Source organism: Symphalangus syndactylus, chromosome 3 (assembly GCF_028878055.3).
Source record: "Symphalangus syndactylus isolate Jambi chromosome 3, NHGRI_mSymSyn1-v2.1_pri, whole genome shotgun sequence".
NCBI lineage: Eukaryota > Metazoa > Chordata > Mammalia > Primates > Hylobatidae > Symphalangus > Symphalangus syndactylus.
The window spans coordinates 10,745,001-10,770,567 of NC_072425.2; the positions used below are offsets into that span (position 1 = coordinate 10,745,001).

The following is a 25,567-nucleotide window of genomic DNA, read 5'->3' on the forward strand; positions in this document are numbered from 1 at the left end:
TATTTTCTGTTTCTCTGGATTTGCCTGTTCTGGACATTTCATAGAAATGGAATCATACAACGTGTAGCCTTTGTGTCTGGCTTCTTTCACTGAACATAAAATTTTGAGCTGCATCCATGTTGTAGCATGGATCAGAAAACTTCATTCCTTTTTAAGGCTGAGTAATATTCCACCATATGTTTATCCGTGTTTTTTTGTTTTTGTTTTCGCTCTTGTTGCCCAGGCTGGAGTGCAATGGCACGATCTCAGCTCACTGCAACCTCCGCCTCCCAGGTTCAAGCAATTCTCTGCCTCACCCTCCCAAGTAGCTAGGATTACAGGTGCCCGCCACCACACCTGGCTAGTTATTATTGGTTTTTTTGTGTGTGTATTTTTAGTAGAGATTTTTTTTTTTTTTTTTTTTTTATTGAGGCGGAGTCTTGCTCTGTCACCCAGGCTGGAGTGCAGTGGTGCAATCTCCACTCACTGCAAGCTCCGCCTCCCGGGTTCACGCCATTCTTCTGCCTCAGCCTCCCAAGTAGCTGGGACTACAGGCGCCCGCCACCACACCCGGCTAATTTTTTGTATTTTTAGTAGAGATGGGGTTTCACCATGCTAGCCAGGATGGTCTCGATCTCCTGACCTGGTGATCCACCCGCCTCGGCCTCCCAAAGTGCTGGGATTACAGGCGTGAGCCACCGCACCTGGCCGAGATGGGGTTTTACCATGCTGGCCAGGCTGGTCTCGAACTCCTGACCTCAGGTGATCCACCTGCTTCAGCCTCCCAAAGCGTTGGAATTACAGGTGTGAGCCACTGCATTCAGCCCCGTGTTTTGTTTTGTTGGACTTTTGGGTTGTTTCAACATTTTGGCTGTTTTGAACAATGCTGCTATAAATACAGGTGTGTAAGATTTTATGTAGACACAAAGGTGGGCTTTGAGCAGCAGGGGGCATGATCAGATTTAAAGGGGTCATTCTTCCTGCAGGTGGGGATGGGGGTCATATGGAGAAAAGAGCCCAGAAAGGCTTGGCCAACCCTTGGGGAAGTATCACCCACACTCTCTCCCCAGTTCCCAGCATACGCACATGCACGCATACACGTATGTGTGTACATCTGAGCAGCCTCCAAGGCCTGCTATTGTTGAGTCTCCCAGGGACACGCAAAGCTGGCTCAGTTCTGAGCTGATGGAGGAGAAGGGTCTCTTTAGTAGCGATCCTTGCATTCTTGTATTGATATTGGGGGTCAGCCTCAGTGCGGAACTGTTTACATCCCCGCTCTCCCAGAACCCCCATGGCCACGGGTGGGGCAGATCGCAATATGGCCGCTCATGGGAGAGGAGACAGAAGGTCATGCTGGTGAGGCAGAACCAGGCTTCAGGCAGGCAGACCCAAGCCCAAGTTCAAGATATCAGTGGCCACCAGGCATGTGTGGCTTCTGAGCTCTTGAGATGAGGCTTATCTGACTGAGGAACTGAACCTTTATCTAATTTATTTTTTGTTTTTTGAGATAGGGCCTTGCTCTGTCTCCCAGGTGAAAGTGCAGTGGTGCAAACATTGCTTGCTGCAGCCTGGACCTCCTGGGCTCAAGTGATCCTCCCACCTCAGCCTCCTGAGTAGCTGGTACCACAGGTGTGTGCCATCATCCTTGGCTAATTAAAAAAAATATTGTAGAGATGGGGTCTCACTGTGTTGCCCATACTGGTGTCAAACTCCTGGCCTCAAGCAGTCCTCCTGCCTCGGCCTCCCAAAGTGTTGAGATTACAGGCGTCAGCCACTATACCCGGCCTCTAATTTTATTTAATTTAAAAATTGATACTCAATTTCATTTTTGGCAAACTTCTAAGTTTATGTGAAACAATTTGGGTATGCAAATCTACTTGTTCAACTGTGAATTCTGTGAAACCTAAACACATATCAAATGTGTCTGATGAAAATTTAGGGTTCAAACTGAAATATGCTATCAGTGCAAACCCCATGCTGGATTTTGAAACTTGGTGAGAAAAAAGAATGGCAAATGTCTCTCTAATAGATTTGCACATTGATTACATATTGAAATGATAACATTGCAAATATACTGGATCAAGTACAGTGTATTACTAAAGTTGATTCCACTTCCTATTAATTATTTGTCAGCCATAAAAAGGGATGAAGTCCTTCCTGGTGCACATTCATGGTGAATGGAACTTGGCACCGTGCTGGAGGGAAGAAGCCAGGCACAAAAGCCCACACGTTGGCTGATTTCATTTAGATGAAGTGTCCTGAACAGGCAAATCCATAGAGACAGGAAGCAGCTTAGTGGTTGCCATGGCTGAGGGTGGGCAGGGTTGAGGAGGGCAGCTAAGGGATACGGGGTCTCTTTTGGGGGTGGCAGAAATGTCCCAGAGTTGGAGTACGTGACCTGTGGTCTGGCAGGGATGCTGTCTAGCAGGGTAGGGGTGGGCATGTCTCCTTGACAGTGCCCTTACTGCCCCTCAGGAGGTGCTGTGGCTGGAGGACAGCTGGCGGGGCCCAGGACAGGGTGGCATTGAACACCATTAAGGGCGTGGACAGGCTTAGAGCCTGGTGTCCCTTGACCGTGTCTTCCTAACAGCAGGGTGTGGAGCCAAAGCTTCCAGAGTTGGGCAGGCTGAGCCTGCCACAGAACACATTCAGGAGGCTCCCCAGCCTCCCCCTTGCATCGCATAACTCATAACCCATTCCCATAACTCACAGCCGGCCATGTGGGGCTTGGCTCATCCTCCTAGCTGGTCTGGGCCTCGCCTCCCTCTCCTGCATTGGGTTGGCCTGCTGGGCTGTGATGAGAGGGCTCCTGCAGAGATCCCAAGTCCACCTCCACATGCTGCCCAGCCTCCAGCCTACACGTGCATGAAGTCCGTTCACGTTTACAGAGGGAAGACTGTTTTCCCCTTCCTTAAAGCCTTGATTAGGTGCCCCTGAACTCGTGAGCTCAAAGACTCAAGGCAGTGCTCACAGAAAACTGCCCTGGTCTCCTAAATAGTCACTAGAAGGTGTCCAAACAATGGCCACTTGGCAGTAAGATTTCAGAGATTTCAGTTTAGGGTACGATCCATGGATTATGGCATTTGATTTAATTTTGAAAGTTGAACAAGATGTAAAAAATCTTTATTTTGCTCTTTCGAACAAAATGTAAAAGCCCCCACCCAGTAATTCAGTCAGGCATCCTCTGACTCCATGGTGGGCCAGATGGTCTTTTTCTACACCTATAATTTCCCAGGAAATTGTGACAGCTGAATTTGCATGATGTAGCTACAAATGGAATTTGCACAATGTGTGTGTTCATGTGGTTTGGACATGAGAATAATTCCTTTATCCCGTCATGTTGGGAAGAGTCAAAACATTCACTTGCCCTTCCTCATGAACAAAGCCAGTGCTCAGTCAGTATTTTCTATGTGGAGGATGGAAGGATGGGTGGAGGGATGTGAGAGGGATACACAGAGGGATGAATACAGGGATGAATGGAGGGATGGGTGGGGGAGGGGTGGAGAGATGAATTTAATAGGTGGAGAGATGAATAGAGAGATGGATGGGTGGATGGATGGAGGGATAGGTGGATGGATGGAGAGATGGGTGGAGGAATGGATGGGTGGAAGAATGGGTGGAGGGATAGATGGAGGGAGGGATGAATGGGGGGGTGGGTTGAGGGATGGATGGGAGAGTAATGAGTGAAGGGATGGGTTGAGGGATGGGAGAAGGATGGAGGGATATAGGAGGGATAGGTGGAAGAATGAATGGAAGGATGGGTGGAGGGATGGATGGATGGAGGGATAGATGGAGGGAACAGTGGAGGAATAGATTGGTGGAAGGATGGAGGGATAGGTGGAAGGATGAGTAGAGGGATGGATGGAGGGAGGGATGGAGGGAGGGATGGGTGGAAGAATGGATGGAAGGATGGGTTGAGGGATAGATGGGGAAGGATGGAAGGATGTAGGAGGGATGGGTGGAAGAATGGATTCCAGGATGGGGTGGAGGGATGGATAGAGGGAGGGATGGTGGAGGAATGTGGGAGGGGTGGATGGAGGGGGTGAATAGAGAGAAGGATGGAGGGATGGGTGGAGGGATGAATGGAGGGATGGATAGAGGAAGAGATGGGTGGAGGAATGTGGGAGGGATGGATGGAGGGGTGAATGGAGGGAAGGACGGAGGGATGGGTGGAGGGATGGGTGGAGGGATGAGTGGAAGGATGGGTGGAGGGATGGGTGGAGGGATGTGGTTTGGGTGGAGGGAGGGATGGGTGGAGGGATGTGGGATGGATGGAGGGAGAGATGGATGGATGGAGGGATGGATGGAAGGAGGCATAGGTGGAGGGATGGGTGGAGGAATGTGGGATGGATGGAGGGAGGGATGGATGGATGGAGGGAGGGATGGGTGGAGGGATGTGGGATGGATGGAGGGAGGGATGGATGGATGGAGGGAGGGATGGGTGGAGGGATGTGGGATGGATGGAGGGATGGGTGGAGGAATGTGGGAGGGATGGATGGAAGGAGGGATGGATGGAGGGATGAGTGGAGGAATGTGGCATGGATGGAAGGATGGGTTGAGAGATGGATGTATGGAAGAGTGGGTAGCAAGATATAGGAGGGATGGATGGAGGGGCAGGTGGAGGGATGATGGACAGACTCCAGCCTTGGGTGGAGCTCCTTTGAAGAAGCTTCAGTCTATCCCTCGGATGCTGGCTGTGGAATGAGGGTCCCCGAGCCTTGGACCTTTTGATGAAAAGTACTGAGACCTTGCAGCAGGTCTTGGTGTTTTGTTGGGGAAAACTGGACTGAGAAAGTGCCCAGGCTGGCTGTATGGAGGTTCTCTGGGAGGGCCTGTATGGAAAGAAACAGTCTTGAGTAAGAGGTAAACTCTTAAGCCCTTCCACTGTGGCATGTAATGCGCTAAGGGACACATGTATTCCTGTTCAGAAACCAGACCCTGGGGCTGCCCAGCGAATGAGGACACCAATTTGATGAGGGCAGCTCTGCAGAAACCCAGGAGTGGGGCGCTGGGCCGGTCGTGGACTCAGATTGTCCTGTGCCACTGCCCTTGAAATCATTATTTATCAGCAGAAAACAAAAGCAAACCTCTCAGCTGGAGGCATGGGAGAAGGTGGACCTGAGTTCGAATGTGAACTCTGCCAGTTGCATAACCTTGGCCAAGTCACTCAAGCTATGTGAGCCAACCTCATCTGTAGCACAGTACGATGACAGTCCTCTCCTCCTAGGGTGTGGGTGGTCCTGGCTGAGGGCCTGGGTGCAGGAAGGTCGTGCTGAGTGGTAGGCGGAGCATCACTCGTGGTGTGAGTGACTGTCTGGGCAGAGAAGCCAGAGGGGAAGCCCAGCCATGCTGCCCACATAAGGGCAGCCACCTGTCTACCCACTCCTTCCTCCAAAGGTCTCCTCTCTGGGACCCCGAGGATCTAAGAGTCACCAGGCTTCCAGGACCTCCAGGATGTGTGGAGATACTTCCAGTTGCCCTTCCCTCCTTTAAGTCAGATTCAGACCCTTCAGCTCCCGTTTCTCAGCCTTGCTACTCCTGCCTGTACTAAGGGCTCATTTCGGTACCACAGTTGGCGGGGGGTGTGTGTGCCTGTGGGTTCTAGGCACTGCGCTCTGTTGCTGACTCAGTATCCACGTGTTCTGGACATCAGATCATTTTCCCTCCCTCGTCACCTCCCCACCCACATCAGTGCATTAAGGGAAAGCAGAAAGTTCTAGGCGTGGAAAGCCCTTTCAGCAGCAGCCTCTATTTGGGGGTGCCCACAGGTGTCAATAAGTCCTGGTGTTTGGACTTGGCTTTTTCCTGTGTTGCTGGGTGACCTTGGGCAGCTCACCAATGTGCTTGGTGAGCTGGTTTTTCTGTTGGACCACTCAGTACAATAACAGTGACTAGAAGTGACGGAGTGGCTTGTGGTTTAAAGGAGGTGACCGTCACCTACGCCAGCCACTCAGACTCAAGACACAGGATTGGTTACTGCAACTATGAATGCTGTTAAAATATAACAACTTGAAAGTGACAATGTGCGATGTAACTGCAATCTTATGTAGTGTAATGTTAATTCACATAGCGATAGTGTTAAAATATGCCACAAGTCAATAAATAAGATTATATGGCCTTTTACTTATTTTTTATTTTTTTGAGATGGGGTCTCACTTTGTCACCCAGGCTGGAGTGCAGTGGTACGATCTCGACTCGATGCAACCTCTGCCTCCTGGGCTCAAGTGATCCTCCCACCTCAGCCTCCCAGGTAGCTGGGACTATAGGCATGCACCACCATGCCAGGCTAATTTTTTTTTTTTTTTTTTTTTTTTTTTTTTGAGACGGAGTCTTTCTCTGTCCCCCAGGCTGGAGTGCAGTGGCGCGATCTCGGCTCACTGCAAGCTCCGCCTCCCGGGTTCACGCCATTCTCCTGCCTCAGCCTCCCGAGTAGCTGGGACTACAGGCGCCCACCAACACGCCCGGCTAATTTTTTCTATTTTTTAGTAGAGACGGGGTTTCACCGTGTTAGCCAGGATGGTCTCGATCTCCTGACCTCGTGATCCGCCCGCCTCGGCCTCCCAAAGTGCTGGGATTACAGGCTTGAGCCACCGCGCCTGGCCCGCCAGGCTAATTTTTGTATTTTGGTGGAGACAGCGTTTCACCATGTTGCCCAGGCTGGTCTTGAACTCCTGGACTCAAGGGATCCACCCGCCTCAGCCTCCCAAAGTGCTGGGATTACAGGCATGAGCCACCACGTCCAGCCTCTGATTACATTGCCTTTTATAAGCTGTCTTTGGATCAGTTTAACTCATCTGTGGCTTCCGTGAAAGAATATATTGGACTTAAAAATCACAGTTACAGTGATTTGCTAGATTTCACCTGCAGTGAGGGGGGAGCCCAGAGGGTGCCCATCCGTGCAGAAGAGAGACAGGGCGTTACCGAGGGCTGACTGGGTCCTTGCTGGCTACGGAGGACAGGTGGAAGGGTGGAAGCGGGTCCAAGGAGAGGGGGCCTGGGGCTTGGTGGGGGTGGGCCAGGAGGGGGCAGATGCTGGACAGAACAGGAAGGTGGACTGCTGGGACTCGCTGCCCGCGTGGCTGCCGGGCAGAATGAGACAGGCGCTCAGGACACTGTGGTTTATTGTTCAATGCCTGAGATCGTGGCAACGCTGAATTCCTTTGTGGTTTAAAAATCAACTCCTGCCCAAGCCCCACTCCAGGCAGAAGTAGTTCTCCCATGTCTGTCCCTCCATCCTCCATGTCACCCTCTCCTAGTCACCGCAACCATGATCAATCTCTGGTTGTCAACTCAAACCTCAGTTTCTCCTGGAAGCCTTGCCGCCCCCTCCCCGGGTGTGCCCTGCCTCGTGCCCTCCTCCACCGCCTGTGACCCTTCCCCATACTTGGGGTATGTGGCCCATGCTGGCACTTCTCGCTCCCTGGTTTAATCTACTCAGCTGTACTGGCAGCTGCTCACTGGCAGTCTGTGTAAGCAGCTCCCCCTGGAGCCCATCTCCAAGGTGTGATGGGACTCTCGCCCCCTGGAGGTGTGCAGCAGGCAGTCCTGGCGGACAGCCCTGAGTCCAAGTGGACGTGGATGGTGGTAGGATTTTCTGGAACAGCGTCCCCTCTGTTACAGTCTTCCCGGCATGTGCCTTGAGTCCACACAATCTCGACCTACTAATTACACTCACACTAAAGGTTACAAAGGGAGCTCCTGCCCCATTTCCTTTACCTTTTATTTTATTTTTGAGACAGGGACCCACTGTGTTGCCCAGGCTGGCCTTGAACTCCTGGACTCAAGCCATCTGCCTGCCTGAGCCTCCCAAAGCGCTGGGACTACAGGCATGAGCTGCTGTACCTGGCCCCACCAAACTTTTATTCATTGATTCACATCCATCCTGCCCTCAGAGCCTCCAAGGATTCTGGGAGGTGCACAGGGCCAGTGAATGTCCTATGCAGATCAGGACCTGGGAACCAGGGAGGCCTGAGTGGCTCAGGGCCACTGTGGTGAAGTCTGTATCTCCTGACTTGGGTCTTCTCAAGGGTCAACCCCAGATTTTCTGTGCAGCCCCTCCTGGGTGCAGCCAGGTGCCCCGTGGCGACAGCACCACCAGGGGGCAGCAGGTACCCACGGCATTGTTGGCGGGCGGCTGCCTGGGTCCCAGACCTGGCCGGTCCTCTTGGCCAGAGCACGCAGGCCCAGGACAGTGAAGACAGAGGCCCCCTTCTTGCTGAGGGAGCCACCTGGGGAAAGAGACATTTAGTGCATCAATGCGCAGTGCTCCAGGCGAGGGGTTGGGAGAGTGGGTAGCTCTTCCTCTCTGAGCCCTTTCTGTCCCAGCACAGTGGGAAGGCTCTGGGTAATGTATCCGTCCATTCTTCACAAGCAAGTCCGGTGGGAGCCGGGTCTCCCCACTCTAGAAACGAGGGGATGAGGCTTTGCACGAGGAGGGATCAGTGCAGGCTCTCAGATGGGGCTGGAGGGCCCCGCTCAGGTTTCACTCCTGGCTTTCTGATTTCTTAGGGAGATGCTGATGGGTCCACTTGCTGCCCCATCTTGCTTCGGTGAGGAAGGCTCTCCTCCTTGCCCTAAAGGTGCCCACTGCTGCTTCCTCGGGGAAGGGCAAGAGACAGGAGCCCCAGCTCACCAGCCACCTTGCCTGAGTTTACTGCTGCAGGGGCCAGCTCCTTCCTGACCTCTCTCTACGGGCCAGACCCTAAGCTGGAACCCCCTGCTTCCACCTCAAGTGGAGAAGGGGTGAGTCTCACTCTCTGCAGAGGCCAGTTTCCAGGACAGGACCCCCATCGGAGGCCCTGGGCCCAGGGGACCCTCTCTGGGCTCGCATCCCCCTGTTCCGGCCCCTGCACAGGGAAGCCAAGGGGTAAGGGGCCCGGGGGCTGCCCAGTGCTGCCCCAGCTCATACAGGCCCAGGATTCCACCGGAGTCCAGGGTGGGAGCCCTTAGAAACCGCACCCCAGCCTCTGGGGCTGAGCCAGTCTCAGAGAAGGGCTTGGACTTGCCCGGTGTCCCCCAGTGAATCAGCAGTGAAAACCCGCGGTTCCCGGCAGCTGAGCCAGGATCCATATAATTTCAGTTGCAGAATCTGTTTGTCCTTGAAGCCCCTCCTACCGTCACACGTTGCCAGCTGGACAGACCGCGCCCCCACCACCCAGGGTGTGGCCTAGAAGGGAGATCAGGGCGGATCAGCACCGGGGCCGGCTGCGACCCTGGGCCGGAGAGCACCTTCCTGCCCTCACTCTTGTCACGCATTCCGCCCTGGACGCCAGGAACTGCCCGCTGGGCAGCTGCGAGTGGCCAGGACTCTGGCCAAAAGCTGGGGAATCCTGGCCTTTATGCAGGGTCGGGGGTCTTCCTGTGGGCCCCCGGCCAGGGCGGAGGACAGGAAGAGGGTTCTGGGAGTCCTGGGCCCGTGTGCTTTCAGCCTCAGCCTCGGGTATCCCGCCGGGGCGGCTTGATGGGCCAAGGGGGCTCAGGAAGCTTCGGCCCAACCCGGTGCCCCCTCCCGAGTCTGTCGTTTCCGAACGGCCATGCGAGGGCGCCCAGCGCGACAGGGACCACCTCCTGACCTCCACGGAGGACCAAAGGCACCGGGGGGACGCCCGGCCATCACTCCACGGGCGAGGTCGCTCCCCCACGGAGAAGGGCTCCCCAAAGTCCGAGCGCCCTTGGAGAAAGCCGGCTGGACCTAGGCCTGCGCCGCAACCCCCGCCCACCGCAACTTTTGCGGGCGGTAGCGGGGCAGGAAGTGGGGGGGCGGGGGCGGCGCTTGGAACGCGGGGAGGTGCCAGGCGAGTGCTCCGGCCCCGCCCCTGCCCCGCCCGGCCGTGGCCGCGCCCCCTGCGCCCCCAGCGCCCCGAAGCCGCCGAGCCGCGGAGTCGTCGAGTCGCAGCGCCGGGCGTGGGGATTGCGGGCGGGGCGAACAAAGCGGCGGCGAAGCGGGCGGCCCAGGCCCGGGACGCGCGGAGCGAGCGACCCCGCCGGGCCTTTGTCTCGGGCGGGGTAGGAGCGGCGGCGGCCGCGGGGCGCCCCGAGCGCAGAATGCGGCGCCCGGCGGCGCGGATTGGGGAGCTCTGCGGCGACTGGCTGCGTGGAGACCGGCCCGGGGCCCGCAGGCACTTGCGTGTGTGAAGCGGAGAGATCCGGCGCGCTGCCCGTTGCCCGCCCCGCGGCCGCACGTGGGCGGGAGCGGCGGCCCGAGAGGAGCCCGAGGAGGAAGAGGAGGGGACGCGCGGCGGCGCAGCGGGGGACCTGGGGCAGCCCGCGCGAAGCCCCGCCCCGGCCCTGAGCCCCGCGCGCGCGGGCGGGATGCCCCGCGGCCGCTGCACTTTGGCTCGAGCACTGCCCTGAGCCGGTCGGGCCCGCGGGCGCCATGGAGCAGTGGCGGCAGTGCGGCCGCTGGCTCATCGACTGCAAGGTCCTGCCGCCCAACCACCGGGTGGTGTGGCCCTCGGCCGTGGTCTTCGACCTGGCGCAGGCGCTGCGCGACGGGGTCCTTCTGTGCCAGCTGCTGCACAACCTCTCCCCCGGCTCCATCGACCTCAAGGACATCAACTTCCGGCCGCAGATGTCCCAGGTGAGCGCCCGGCGCGGCGGGAGGGCCCCGGGGCTGCGGCGTTCGCGCTGCCGGACGCGCGGACTGAACGCGGAGGTCGCAGCGGCGGCGGCCCAGGCACCGTGGCTGGGGCGGCCGGGCCCCGGGACGCGGGCGGGCGGCTGGGAGGGTGCGCCCCGGGCCGCCGAGACGCGACCTCAGGAGGCGCGAAGTTGGCCAAAGTCCCTCCAGCCTGGGTCGCGGCGCCGCTGCCGCCCGCGGGTACTGCTCTGGTGCGCCGGTTCCGCGGTCTGCGCGGCCTGGGATGGGGGAGGCTCCGGCGCTGCGCTCGCTCTGCGGGGCCCTGCGAGTGGCCCCTCATTCCCCAGGGAGCCTGCCGAGCCGGGTGTGCGCGTCATGGGTCGCATCCTCGGGCCTCGCGCCTCCTGGCCGGACGTCGGTGGAAGAGCGGGCGCGGTCGCTGCGCCGGCCCGGGGCGCGGCTGGAGGGCCCGGGAGGGGCGCGGGGAGGGAGCCCTCGGGGCCAGAGGGAGCTGGGTTCGCCCCGGGCACCGCCCCCTCGCCGGCCTCCACCTCTTCCCGGACCCGGGCCCGGGTCGAGCCGCCTCGAGGATCCCCAGGGCCACTTGGCGCCAGTCCTGGCCCCCATCGCTTTCCCAACACCCCCACCCCTCCTTCGGGCGCTGAGTGTGGCCTTTGTCGCGGCGGAGGCACTCGTGCGGCCGCAGGGCCAGGCAGGAAAATGCCTGCCCCGCCGAACGGAGCTGCTTTTTTGGCCTCTTAAAGGGAACTTGGCTAAGACTTGAGAGAATCGAGGCTTCCGTCGTGTTTTCGGGGGGTCGCTGAATCCTTACCGGGAGCAGCTTAGAAGAGGTCGGGGGAAGCAGAGGGGGTGCCAGCCGGGTCCAGCCAGCACCGACGAGGCGCGACCTTCCAGCCAGCTTAGCAGCCCCTCACCGCGCGCAGTGACAACTCCATGTGGAGAGGGACCATTCACCAGTGGGACTTAGGACGTGGTTCCTGGGAAGGAGAGTGAGTCACCAACGATTCCAGGCTGGGCTGCGAGGCCTCTGCCCTTTGGCGGTGACTGCGTTTCCTAGGAGACCGGGCCCTTCTCTGCTGGGTTGGGGGGCGCTGACAAAGGCAAGCCCTGAGGGGAAGGGGCCGCCTTCCCACTGGATAGTGATTACCCAGCACTGCCTGGACCGGCTTAGCAGGAGCCCTCAGGGGCCTCCCTGGGAGCCAGCCCCTCTTCCCGCAGGATGTCAGTGGTCAGGTGCAGGTGGCGGGGGTGGCGGTCACCGCTGCAGAGGGCTTCTCCAGATCTGTTCTCAGAGCCCCACGGAGGCTGAGAAGTCTGGATTCCGTTTTATGGCTGGAGAAACTGAGGAGAAGGGTAGCTGTGGGGGGGTAGGGCTGGACCTCGAACCAAGGCGGCCGCCTTTGATATGAGTTCCAGGGGCTGCCCAGGCTGACTTGCTCGGGCAGGATTCCCTGCTGCTTGCAGGCTGGGGCTCAGGGCAGAGGCAGGGCAGCTGGGTCCGCACAGAGGAGGCTTGGGAGGAGCCCAGCCTTGCCCGGTGGACTCGCTGGGTCCGGGGGCTGCCCCTCCCCAGCTGTGGTTTGGGAAGATGGGAAGAGGAGGGGTCCGTGGCTGTGGCAGGTGGCTTGGCTCAGCCCCTGCACTGGAAGTTCAAGCCAGAGACTTCCTGGGGTCTCTGGAGCCATTGGCCAGGCAGCAATACGAACCCTGACACAGGCCTCTTGAGCCCTGCTGCTGGGTGGGTGGACGGGTGTCTAGGGGTCCCGCTGCTGGGCCGGTAGGGGGGTGTTTAGGGGCCCTGCTGCCGGACTGGTGGAGGGTGTGTAGGGGCCTGGATGGTAGGAGGACCAGATGGGTGTGTGTCTGTGTGGCTCTCCGCTCTGGTTGAATCCTGTCACTATCCCCTCCCAGGTAGGCAACGACCTCCAGAGCCTCAGTTTCCCCATCTCTGTCATGAGAACAGTCATAGCAGTTCCCTCTTAGCCATGCTGTGAGGATTTGCTGAGGGCAGGCACAGAAGGCACACCCTTAGCACAGTGCCCAGGAAATGACCATCACCTGGACACTGGCACGTATTGCCCTGGGTAGCAGAGGCTGATCTTGCCATGCACTCCTCTGTCCCGTGGAGGGTGGGCCACCTTCGTACGGCTGTTGCCTGCACAGGGACGGCTGCAGGTGCTCCCTTAACCCTCATGTTGGCTATGACAGCCCCGTCTGTACATTCACACGTGGAGAAACCACTTTACTGCATCTGGCTGCACACAGGGGTTGGGAGAGGGACTTCGTTTCTCTGTATGGCTGGTATTTGTTATCTGGGAAACTCACTTTCTTTTTTTCTTTTTGGATATGGAGTCTTGCTTTGTCACCCAGGCTGGAGTGCGGTGGCGCAATCTCAGCTCACTGCAACCTCCACCTCCTGGGTTCAAGTGATTCTGCTGCCTCAGTCTCCTGAGTAGCTGGGACTACAGGCACCGTCCACCACGCCCAGCTATTTTTTTTTTTTTTTTTTGAGATGGAGTCTCGCTCTGTTGCCCAGGCTGGAGTGCAGTGGCACAGTCTCGGCTCACTGCAACTTCCACCTCCTGGGTTCAAGCAATTCTCCTGCCTCAGCCTTCTGAGTAGCTGGGATTACAGGGGTCTGCCACCATGCCCGGCTAATTTTTTGTATTTTTTTTTTTTTTTGAGATGGAGTTTTGCTCTTGTTGCCCAGGCTGGAGTGCAATGGCGCTATCTCAGCTCACCACAACCTCCGCCTCCCGGGTTCAAGTGATTCTCCTGCATCAGCCTCCCAAGTAGCTGGGATTACAGGCATGCGCCACCATGCCCAGCTAGTTTTGTATTTTTAGTAGAGATGGGGTTTCTCTATGTTGGTCAGGCTGGTCTTGAACTCCTGAACTCAGGTGATCCACCCGCCTCGGCCTCCCAAAGTGTTGGGATTACAGGCCTGAGCCACTGCACCCAGCCTGTATTTTTAGTAGAGACGGGGTTTCACCATGTTGACCAGGCTGTGCTCGAACTCCTGACCTCGTGATCCACCCGCCTAGGCCTCCATAAGCGTTGGGATTACAGGCGTGAGCCACCGTGCCTGGCCCACGCCCAGCTATTTTTTGTATTTTTAGTAGAGACGGTGTTTCACTATGTTGGCCAGGCTGATCTTGAACTCCTGACCTCGTGATCTGCCCGCCTTGGCCTCCCAAAGTGTTGGGATTACAGGCATGAGCCATGGTGCCCCACCCACACCCAGCTCTTTTGTATTTTTAGTAGAGACGGGGTTTCATTATGTTGGCCAGGCTGGTCTTGAACTCCTGACCTTGTGATCTGCTCGCCTCAGCCTCCCAAAGTTCTGGGATTACAGGCATGAGCCCCCGCGCCCGGCTGAAACTCACGTTTCTTAAGGGGTGGGGATGGGAGAGGGAAGAGGTCATCTCCACCCTTGGTGGTTGGGTCATAGAAAAATCACATCTGCCCTTTCTTATCTGCCCTGCTGTGGCCTAAGCACAACCCTAGGTGGGGGTTGCCGCCTGTGTTTAATAGGTGAGGCCATCAAGGTTCGGAGAGCTTGAGTGACTCACCATTATCCCACCACTCCTGCCCAGAGCAGTAAGTGGGAAAACTAACATAGGGATTGCAGTCTCCCTCCCAGGACTGTTTAAATAAATGATGACTGCAGGCCTTCCTAAGCTGGCTTACTGTCTTGTGGACTTTCTGAGGGATGTCCCTGGCCTCATTCTTGGGTTTTGGGTTATCACGGTGTGTGTCTGTTTTCATGGGGTGGCTGGGGTGGGGGGTGGGTGCCTGTGATCCCCGGCTGGTGAGTTGCAGGGCCCCTCGAGGGCACACCGTGGGGAGTCACCCACCTCCCTGTCAGTCATAGCATATGGGGCCGTCTAGCCCGGAGGCCTCTATGATGTTCCCTCCTTCCAGAATTTCCCCTGGCTTCTCATGGTGACATCCTATTTTCAGAGGACTTGGAGCACCCCTCCCACTCTGAGTTTAATCTAGGCTGGGTTATTTGCCCTAATGGAGCATCATAGCAAAGTGCATTTTTGCAGCACCTTCTGTGTGCGGAGCCGGGTGCTAGGAGGTGGTCACAGAGATCCCAGTTGCCCACCTGGTCATTTCTTCTGAAGCTGGCAGGATCTACTTTATTTTATTTTGTTTTTTATCCAAAGTGCCTGGAAGCCCCATGGGTTTAATTAAACTAATTGGGTATGGCCACAATCTGCTGACCCTAACAAGAGATCGGGTATGTCTGGAGCAGCTTCGGTTGGGAGGTCCCGAGGTTGCCTGTGCCAGCATCTGCAGTTTACACCCTTAAGGTACCACCCGCCATCCAGCCTCTGACTTGCCCACATCGCCCTGGTGGCCTCCTCCCCATAAAACAGATCAGGCAGCCATTGCTGGGACACCATGCAAAGGCTTGGCCCTGGGCCTGCCAGAGTCTGTCACCCACCTCCACCTCAACTCCCTGTGCTCCCTGCCTCTTCCCGGACACACCAGCCTGGCGATGGTTTTGGCATCCCCCCTCCGGGCCTTTTTGATGTGTGCCATCATGAGCTGTGCCCTTGCTGGAAGACCGTCTCTCCTTCTAGCCTGGTTCTTCCTGTAGGAGCTGGTATAGGGGCTCCCTCCCCTTGGCAGCCTCCTTGGATTTCACCCTCTCCCCACCCTGTCCTTCACACGCTTTGAACCTCGATCTCACTCCTCCACTGTTCCAGGTGTCTCTCTGACCTCATCCTCTCCACTCTTTGTTTCATTACACGGTACCCTTGCTGCTCGTTCTGCAAAACTCAGCAGCTGGACAGCTGGAGAGTGTGAAGGATGATCCTAACGAGAGACCGAGTGTGTCTGAAGCACCTTTGTGTGGCTGCCCCCCTTCCAGGTCTGAGCCCCTCCAAGGCAGGGCCACGGCTGGGCTTCCTCCTCTCTGGGTCCCTGAGAACCTTGTGCCTTCATTCGAGAAATAATAAATGAATAAATAAATAATAATAAATAAAATAAATAAATGTAATAATAATAAAACCCTGCTGTGTGCCACACAGGCTTTGTGCCTGCAAGGGGAGGGAGGAGAACAGGCCGGGGCTGTCCCCGATCTCATGAGCCTTCTGGTCATGCAAGGACCCCAGTGGATGTTGATGAGGTGCTTGGTGACTGAAAAGCGACATGGAAATGCCCAAAGGGCCCCCGGTGCCAGCAGAAGGGGCTTGGCTGGTGTAGCCGAGGTCCAAAACACAGGGCTGCTGGGAGCAGAGGAGGGAATGCTGGTTGTAAGGAAGACAAGGGCGTCTTTTCTTTTTTGGGGGATAGATTTTATTTTCTAAAAAAATTTGAAAATATCTCAGTCGTTGGAAAAGTTGTAAGTACAGCACAGGTAACTTTTTCTTGAACCATTTGAGGGTAAGTATGGGGCATCAGTGCGTTTCCTGCAAACAAGGGCATTCTCCTCTGTAACCACAGCACTGCTGTCTCCATCCAGCCAACAGTAGCAATCCGTGACCCGTCCACTTCTCCACAGTTGTCCCAGCAAATGCCCTTCACAGCATAGAGCAGCCTCAGGACCCTGGGCTGCCTGTGGCTGTGTCCGCCTCTGTCAACCTGGGGCTTTCTCCTCGGCCTTCCTTTGATGTTCATGACCTTGACTCTTTGGAAGGTTATAGCCTCCTTTGGTTACAGAATGCTCCCCCATCAGCAGGGTCAGGCCATGCACCTGTGGGGGACTAGCTCAGCCTCCGCACTGCATCCTTCTTGCCTCCTCCTAGCAGGCGGCGTGGGGCTTGGCTGTGCCCCATTGCGGGTGATGTTGTAGTTACTTGGTTAAGGTGGAGTTTGCTTGATTTCACTGTAAAGTTACTTTGTTTCCGTTTGCTGTTAACACATACTTAAAGAAGATACTTTGAGTCAATATAAATATCTTGATATTTGCTTCTCCTTTTCTCCCTGCTTTCCTTCCTCCCTTGTCCTTCTCTGCTCATCTCTCTCAATCTTTTCTTCCTTTTCTTCTCATCCATCTCTGCTTTTCTTTTCCCTCTCTCCCTCCCTCATTCTGTCCCTTCCTGCCATGTCTCCAGTTTGGGTTATGGTTTCCTATTTTATTCCATGCATATAACCTGTTACCATCATTATTTCTATTGATGCTCACATAGTCTCAGGTTTGACCAGTGGGAACGGTGTTACACCAGCTTGCTTCCCTGTGTCTTTTGATTCGTCCTCATCATTCTTCGAGCTGCAGAGGACATGTGAATACCGTGCCTGACTTTCTGGCTGGTAACCCAGGCTGATCAACAAGATGTTCCAGGCTCACCTTGCATTTCCATTGTCCAGGCTTAGGAACCAGCTGTTTGTCCAAGGAGCTCTGGTTCCTTGGTAGTGGAGAGGGGTATTTAGAAGGCAAGATCAGGGCTGGGCACAGTGGCTCATGCCTGCAGTCCCAGCACTTTGGGAGGCCTAGGTGGGCAGATCATTTGAGGTCAGGAGTTTGAGACCAGCCTGGCCAACATGGTGAAGCCTCGTCTCTACTAAAAATTCCAAAATCAGCCGGGGGTGGTGGCACGCACCTGTAGTTCCAGCTACTCAGGAGGCTGAGACAGGAGAATTGCTTGAACCCAGAAGGCAGAGGTTGCAGTGAGCTGAGATCACGCCATTGCACTCCAGCCTGGGTGACAGAGTGAGACTCCATCTCAAAGAAAAAACAAAACAAAAAACCCACAGAAACAGTGCATCTGCAGTATTAAAATTTCATGCAGGGAGGGAGATTAGGAAAAATATCTGAAAAGGCTCCTTGGAGGGACAGTAATGAAAATGAGGGTGAGAAACACTCATCTTGCGAGCACTGGCATTCCTGCTGGGCAGGAGCCGGGGAGCATGGAGTGGGGTGGGGTGGGGTGGGGTGGAGTGGGAGCCCTGGCTGTTAGTGACAGGGACTGACTGGGAGTGGGACTTGAAGGCTGTGTTGAGTGGGATTCCAGGCTCAGGCCTGGGGTCAGCAGGAAGGACCCCGGGCTGCAAGGAGGGCATAGCCTGGCGTTGGCGAAGAGCGAGAGTTCTCTGCCGAGTGCTGTGATTGCAGAAAACCTGGCTTTGGTGTGGGGCAGGATGATACCGGGAGGAATGCTGGGTGTGAGGTGTGGAGGCTGCCGTGAGAGTGACCCGCATCTGCCTGCGGTTTGGGCCTTGGAGATGGGTCGGGGCCCTGGCATCAGGGCGGTGGACTCCTGGAGGCAGGACCTTGTTGGGGGCCTGGCGTGGGTGAGCATCCGCCCCACCCCGTGCCTCTGCTGAGCCCTTTCTTGCTCTGAGGCGCGGGTCATGAGGATGTCTCCTCCCTGGAGGATCTTCCTGGTCTTCCTGGAAGGACGCTGGGTTCTGGCCTGGGTGGTGGGCAGCGCGATGCCCTCTTTTGAGGAGACTTGTGGGGACACATGTTCGTCCCTGTGTCCAGGCCATGTCTGTGGGCTGCGGCTTCCCAGTTTGAGGGGTGGGACTCCCAGGACGGGGACAGCGTTGGCAACCCGGTGGGGCCAGTGTGGAAGACCCTGGCTTTACGCAGATGCCCAGACCGGAGTCCCCAGCGGAGGTCCCAGCAGGCGTCCCTCCTGACTGCCCCTGAAGTCACTTCCTTCTCTCCCAGTGTCCCAGCCAGCCACTGCCGTCTCTCTCCTAGAGCAGGTGGCGGTCTCTCCCAGTGTCCCAGCCCGGCCACCGCTGTCTCTCTCCTAGAGCAGGCTGCGGCAGATGTTCCAGCGCAGGGCTGGATGGTAAATATTTTAGGTTTCGTGAGCCAGATGGTCTCTGTCACGACTATGCAACTCTGCCCTTGCAGCACGACAGCAGCCCTGGGTGGTCTGTAAACGGAGGAGCGTGGCGGTGCTCCCATGAAATTTATTTTTGTAGAATTTTCACATATCATGAAATTATTCTTAAGCTTCCCCCACCACCCTGCTCAACCATTTAAAAACGTAAAAACCTTTCTTGGCTTGCAGGATGTACAAAACCAGGCGGCGGGCCCTATGAAACCAGGCAGCGACCCTCCAAAACCAGGTGGCAGCCAGAGTCTGCCGCACCCTCCTGCCCCGCCAGCCAGTCTGCTGTGCCCCATCCTAGGTCCCCTCTTGTGGCCTCCTGCCCTGCCAGCCTGGTCAGCCGTGTCCCATCCCAGGTGCCCCTCTTGCGGCCTCCTGCCCCACCAGCCTAGTCTGCGGCCACGTGTGCTGCAGCCATGCACAGTTTGGTGCTCCTGCCCTGGAGGCACCCCCCTGCCTGCTGTCGCCCCTGCGGAGTCTCCCTGGCCTTCGGTGCCCCAGCCTCAGGCACACTGGCCACCTTCCTGGGCCTCCCAGTTCAGGGCCTTTCCCCTGCAGTTCCCTGAAGGGGAACCTTCTTGCCTGGCTCACTGCTGCCGTCTGCTTAGAGGTCTGTCCTGGGAAGCCTTTCCTGCCCCCAGGCCCGCTCAAGTCCCCTGACAAGGGCTCTTGGTCCCCCAGGCTTTCCCCTTCCGGGTCGCACAGTTTGTTGCATTTACTGTTCCATTTGTATCTAAAGCCTTTGGCAGGGGCTGCTCAAACAGGAAGTGCTCAGTCAGAGCTAAGCTTTCTCTCAGGCCCTCTTCGTGCCAGGAGGCGGACTGAGCGCCTCCATGACCCCCACCCCGCCCTTGGGGCAGTCTAGAGGGGGCTTTGCTCTCAGCCCCGTTTTCCTGATGGAGGCCGGGCTCCTCGTGTCTGGAATGACATTGCCAGAAAGAGATCCTTGGAAATGCTTGGAGACGTGATGAGTGGCCCGCAGCGGCGGCAGTGGGGAACCACACTCGCCTGCTCGGCCTTGCTTAGTGTCTTCATGGTGGCCGTGTCCCTCGAGCTCAGCCTCCTTGTCTGAAATGGGACGACGGTGGTTACCTTGCAGACTCTTGGAAAGATTTGGTGCAAAAAGTGTGTGCCTGGCGCCCAGCGCAGTTTCTACCCCACAGCAGGCCCCACCGAGCCTCAGGACATGGCACCCTCACCCCGAGCCCGGTGGCTCACTCCCAGTGAAGGGCACTGGCCCTCGTCCGCCGCCTGCCCTCCCTCAGCATCAGGCAGAGCAGAGTGCAGCGGGCGGCCTGAGGGAGTGGTTCTCTTCCTGAGACTGCTGCCTCACCACCCACCTCTTTTCCCCTCCCCTCTGGCCGCCAAGTGGAAGTTGAAGCCCTCGGCGCGCTGCTGGGCGCACCTGGACACCGCACTGGTATAGTGGGGGGTGTGGTTGTGGTCACTAGTGCCTGTCTGCAGAAGGAGGCATTCTGGGGCAAGCAGAATCAGGTGAGCCAGATGGTCCTGCAACACCTAAGTCTGAGATGGGGAAGGGAGCTGTTAATAGTCACATGAGGACCATGAGTGAGGAAGAACCTGCTGGCAACATGGGACGCTGAAGAAGGGGCCTCACCCTGTCTCCTGCTTCTCCCCAGGGCCTCCTGGGTTGGACGGGGCAGAAGACGGGGCACGTGCAGGCTTTGCTGTTGGCAGGGTCGACAGCTGTGCTCGTCCTCAGCAAATGAGGTATTTAGATCCCTGGGGGCTGGGTGATGGCGGAGAGCTTCCTGGAGGAGGTGGTACTTGAGATGCCCTGAAAAGTAGATGGCTTTTGGTAGCTAAGGGTTGGAGACAGGTGGTTGTTCTACAGAGAGGGCTCTGTGTGGCCACAGACTGGAGGCGCTGCCACACTGCTTCATCCTGGATCATTTGTGTTGCAGTTTTTGAAGTCCGCGTTCCCGCAGCAGTTGGGGCAGAGGAATGCCACTAGCTCTGATGATTAGAGACATAAGGCAGCAGCCACCTCTCACTGCAGAGCTCGACCTGGCTGGCACTGGGCCACCTGCTTGGTGTCCTTCCCTCTGCCTTGCAGGGGATGGTGTTTCCCTGCAGCAGATGATGAGTCTGAGACCCAGGGAGATGCGTGATAGAAGGTTCCAGAGACGTGGCCATGCCCCATGGCTGGCCGGGCAGCTGGGTGGTGATTGGCCTCTGCGGTGTCAGGGTTGGGGGCAGCACCCCAGTGTCCTGGGGAAAGATCTTGTTGCCAGGGCCCCTCTGCCCTGACACATGCCCTTTCTCTATTCTGGGTGGGTTTGTTTCAGGACCACCCAGCACTGGCACCTCCCCTGGTCCTTGGAAGACTGGGCAGCACCAGGTGGGGGTGGCTCTGCCCTGGTTAATGGATGAAGGAGGGACAGGTGACGGGCCAGTCCGAGGTCATGCAGCTGTGTGGGGGTTGAGGCCTCGTGCCAGCCCGTGCAGGTCTCTTGCCTCTGGAGCGCCATTCGCTTCCCCCCTCCACCAGCAAAATGGCCCCTTGGGTTGGTGGGAGGTTGGGAGACAGAGAACCAGGTGCCCGAGTCCAGAGATGGCCCCAGGGCTGACCAGTTCTGCCCTCTGGCCACTTGGCTTCCGGTCCTGGGCCTCCTGCTCCCGGGTGGCTGGTGGCCCAGCCTGTCCTCCACCCGACTCTGTTTGTCACGCACTGGCTTGTGGCATTGAGCAGCAGAGGCAGGAACCCTGTGCTTGGTGTTGCTGGCTTTCTGGAGGGGGCACAGAATGAGGATGAAGGGAGAGAGGAAGACGGCACTTTCAGATGAGAGAGAGAAGGCAGGCAGAAGGCAGGGCTGCCTTCAGGTGACTCCGGCAGGCTCCCTGACAGGATGGTGGGGTGTGCAGCTGGCGCCACCTTCCCCTCACCACTAGCACCTGTGCTCCCTGAATGCTGTTTCAGCTGAGTGAGTTCAGCTGGGGCCTGCTGGGGAGCTGGGGGCCCTGGCAAAGTCGGCAGGCTGACAGCAGGAGGTCCTCGTGGGCCAGAGGTCAGTGGTGGGGCTCTGGGACATGGCCGGAGGCGGGGCTGGGTGCGGGTTAGTGCCTGGCTGCCTGTCCTGCCGGGGGCCGTGGCTCCAGGCTCTGTCTCTGCTGCAGGAAGTCTCCATTTGCTCATCCTCCTGCCCCGTCAACATCCTCTGTCCGAGTTCCAGACGGCTGCGGCATCCACTCCTTCCTGCTGCCCTGGGAGCTGGGCCGTCCTCATGCAGCCCCAGCCTGGGGACCCGTCTCCTCTGGGCCTGGCTTCGTGTGTGGTTGGGCACTGAGCGGCTGACACATTCCTAGGGTGGAGACGGCACAGCGTGGAGCCTCTGACACCCGCGTTCAGATCCTGGCTCAGCACCTCGTGACAGTCCCATGGTGCCTCTCTGGGCCCTGCATTCTCCTCTGTCAAAGGGGGTATTTTAGGAGCCCCTCCCAAGGGTTGGCCGAGGACCCGGCTCTCAGCCCGGTGCCTGGCAAGTGGGAAGTGCTCGGCTGACATGTCTCCCAGCCCCTGCAGGGTGGAGCCATGTGGAGGGTGGAGCTCTCCTCTCCGACACCCCCACCCCTGGCATGGAAGCTCTTCCAAAGCCTTAGTGCCCCTCCCCATGTGCTCACTTGACACGGCTGGGGTGGGCACTCCGGGACCTGCAGACCTGCTCTCACACTGGGGTCAGGAGCTGGCTGGAGGAGACCCTAAACCCAGCGAACTCCCCTGCCCTGCCCCCGCCAGCTCTGATGAGCCCCCTTCTTCACCGCGGCAAGCCCCATGCTCAGGTGCCCGGTTTTTGGGCCCCCGAAGCTTCGTGCTCTGAAGGACTCTTTGCCTGGAGCTGCGGACACTGTTTGGCTTCTGAATCCAAAAGATAAACAAGAATGACAAATACAGGACCGCGGAGGGGATAGGACTGGGCAGTGGGAGCTTGAACTTCCGGCCAGACTGAGCGGCTGCGCCCCTGAGTTAGGTCTCCCGGTGCCTGGCAGCTGCAGGTTTTGCAATCCTGATGCTGCTAGAAACTGTTTCTGTTTTGTGGGGTTCGTCAGTCTTTAAAGAGTTTGTGTAAGGAAGAAGAAAAATCATTTTAACAGACCCACTCCTTGTCCCCCTAGGCCAGCTTGGACTTGAAGTCATCAATAGTTCTGTTGGTTTGTTTTGTACTTTTGGTTTCAAAGGCAGCGCGAAAACACGGTATCTTTCCGATCCCTGCCAGGTGCTTGCGGGCCATGACCTTCCCAGGATTGGGGAGCCCGTCTCCAAGTTTCCTCAAGGCCTCCAAGCCCTGTGTTCTTTGAAATCTGCACAGGGGTGGGGGAGGGGGTGCCTGTCTGTCTTCTGTTGTTAGGGACTTAAAAAATGCGGCGTTGGCTGCCTGCAGGGTCATCCTTCCACAGGGGGATCCTTCCTGCAGTGGCTGGAGTAGGAGAGAGTCTCCCAGCCCGCAATGGAGGTGGCGGCAGTGAGATCCTCCTAGTGGGCCCTGGGACCAGCATCCTCTGGCAGGCGGGCCAGGGAGGGCGGTTTCCCCAGCCCTGCCTCTCCTGGCCTCACCCTCGAACACCGTGTGCCTCCCTGCCCCTGGTCTTGGACACATGTCCAGTTTTCAGCCACATTTCTTGGATCATCACATTTGTCTCATACACGTACGACATCTCCAGAGGCAGGGGGCGTGGGAGCTGCGTGCCCCAGGGCAGGTGGACACCCCATCCTCTTTGCCAGCTGAGGGGCAGAGGCCTGAGGCACTGAGCCACCTGGACTTGGCCTGGCCTTCCTGATTCAGGCGCTGCCCCCTTGACCTCGGCTGCTCCCCCGAGTTTGGAGGCCTATGCTTTGGTCTTTCTGCCTTGTTCTGTTCTCTGGCATGTCTGTGGTTGGTGTCCAGCAGGGGCTGCAGGCTGCGTGTTGAGGGGCAGGCTCTGGACACTTGCCTGCAGCTCCAATGTCCCACCTCTGACCGTTGTCAGGAACCAGAGGTGCTGGGTGAGTGACAGCTGTCATGGATGGGGATGGACCGCCTGTCATGTCATTTGGGTGAGTGACAGCTGTCATGCATGGAGGGTGACTGGCCCCAGGGCCATTGCCATGTGTCCCCGGTGCACAAGGTGCCTAGACAATCCTGTAGGAGAGGCACACCCTTCATCCCTGGGGTGTCCAGGCACAGGGCAGTGTGGTTAGGACCTAGGGCTGGAGTCTTGGAGCTGCTGACGCTGTGTGCTTTTGAGCTTGACCTTCCTGGAGCCTCAGTTTCCTTCTCTGTAGGATGGGGATAAAAAGAATGGCTTCTTCAGTGGATGAATGGGGGATCCACACAGACTCCATCCATGCAGTGGAATATCTGTGGATGAACTTGGAAAATGTAATGCTAAGTGGGGGAAGCCAGGCCTGAAAGACGAGTCCCGCGTGATTCCCTTAAAATGTCCAGAATAGCAGCTCCGACGCAGAACAGAAAGCAGATGCGCAGCTGCCGGGATAAGGCGCCGGGGAGAGAGTTCTCTTGGGCTTGGGGGTCTGTTTGCCGGGCGTGAAAAAGTTCCACAACTCCATAGTGCAGAAGGTTTGGGGCATTGTGAATGTGTTACACTAAATGTCACTAACGGTAAGCTTTATGTTATGTGCACTTTATAAATAGCCTCTCCCTTGTGTGGAATGAAGGCCTCATTTCATCAACTCCCACCCCGAGGCAGAGCCCATCTTCTTAGTAGGGCTCCAATCTAGGGTCTCACTGTCTCCTCCTCCATTGAGGGTGAGGCCAGGAGAGGCAGGGCTGGGAGGGGCTGGGGGGACTGCCCCCCCTGGACTGCCGGCCGGAGGGTGCTGGTCCCAGAGTCCACTCAGAGGATCTCACTGTCGCCTCCTCCATCGGGGGATGAGGGACCCCATCCTAACCTAGCCGCTGCAGAAAGGATCCGCCAGTGGGAGGATGACCCTAGAGGCGGCCAACATAGCATTTTTTTTTTTTTTTTTTTGAGATGGAATCTCGCTCTGTCGCCCAGTCTGGAGTGCGGTGGCGCAATCTCGGCTCACTGCAACTTCCGCCTCCTGGGTTTAAGCAGTTCTCTGCCTCAGCCTCCCTAGTAGCTGAGATTACAGCCACCATGCCTGGCTAATTTTTGTATTTTTTTTTTTTTAGTAGAGATGGGGTTTTACCGTCTTGTCCAGGCTGGTCTTAAACTCCTGACCTCGTGATCCACCCGCCTCAGCCTCCCAAAGTGCTGGGATTACAGGTGTGAGCCATGGCGCCCGGCCGACATAACATTTTTAAAAGTCCCCTGACAACAGAAGAAGTGTGGGAGGATTGGAGGAGACCCCTCTGCCTTCCTGGGTCCCTCTCTCCATGACAAATATTGAAAGTTCTATTCTGTAACTGCATTGGTATAAAGGTAAACATACAGGTATAAGATATTTAAATATTCCCTTAGAGCTCAACACTCTCTTGGACCCAGGGCACTGTGCCTCTGTGCTCTTGGGTGAGAAGCCCTGTGCGGGCTTCCCTTGGCCATGCCAGGCAGGCTGGGGGCTCAGGGACTTTGGAGGGAGCTAGACTTTGTGTCCTTTGTCATTTCTCAGTTGTGTGATTTTGGCCACATCACTTCTGAGCCTCAGTTTCCTTATGTGTAAACTGGGGCTGTTGCTGCTGCTGATAATACTTTCTGCAATACATGTCGTGTTTTGAAAGTTGAGGGGTTCATGTGAGTAACAGTCTCTGCCCAGGGCTGGCAAGTTTAATTTAATCCTGTTTTGTAAGGCTCTGAGGCTGGGCACCCAGAAACAGACCCCAAGATGGGAGGTAAGCCAAGTGTGGGAGGCCAGATAGGGAAGGAGAGAGGCAGATAACATTGACCCAGTAGGTTCCTGCTGTGGGCGACAGGCTTGGCCCACTGAGCACTGAGTGAGGATGTGGGTTTGTGTCCAGCCCTCCTAGCTCCTGGTGGGGGAGGCCATGGACATGGAGGGGTGCCGGGGCAGGCTGGGGTGCCCACCGCTCCTAGTAAGGGGATGGGTTCTGCCTCGGGGTGGGAGTTGATGAAATGAGACCTTCATTCGCTTCATTCTATGAAATGGCCTGTTGGTGCTTTCACCTGCCTTGGTTGGCGTCAGCAGGAAAAAGCCGTAAAAAGGGCCTTGAGGTGGGCCACACCCGCTCTGGGCCATGACGCACGCTGGGTT

The 25,567-nt window shown here is 57.1% G+C and overlaps 1 protein-coding gene across 3 annotated transcripts in view; it reads left to right on the top strand.

The window, feature by feature from the left end:
• The first annotated feature begins 9,901 nt into the window (after positions 1–9,901).
• The window catches only part of VAV2 (vav guanine nucleotide exchange factor 2), a 223,811-nt gene continuing 208,145 nt past the window's right edge, over positions 9,902–25,567 (top strand). Inside the window, exon 1 of one of the 3 annotated variants that reach the window (XM_055270455.2) lies at positions 9,902–10,558. In XM_055270455.2, the coding sequence (XP_055126430.1) occupies positions 10,355–10,558 (204 nt within the window). In that variant the 5' untranslated portion in view covers positions 9,902–10,354. The remainder of the gene's footprint in view (positions 10,559–25,567) is intronic. The other 2 variants (XM_055270456.2, XM_055270457.2) reach the window with 2 other exon arrangements.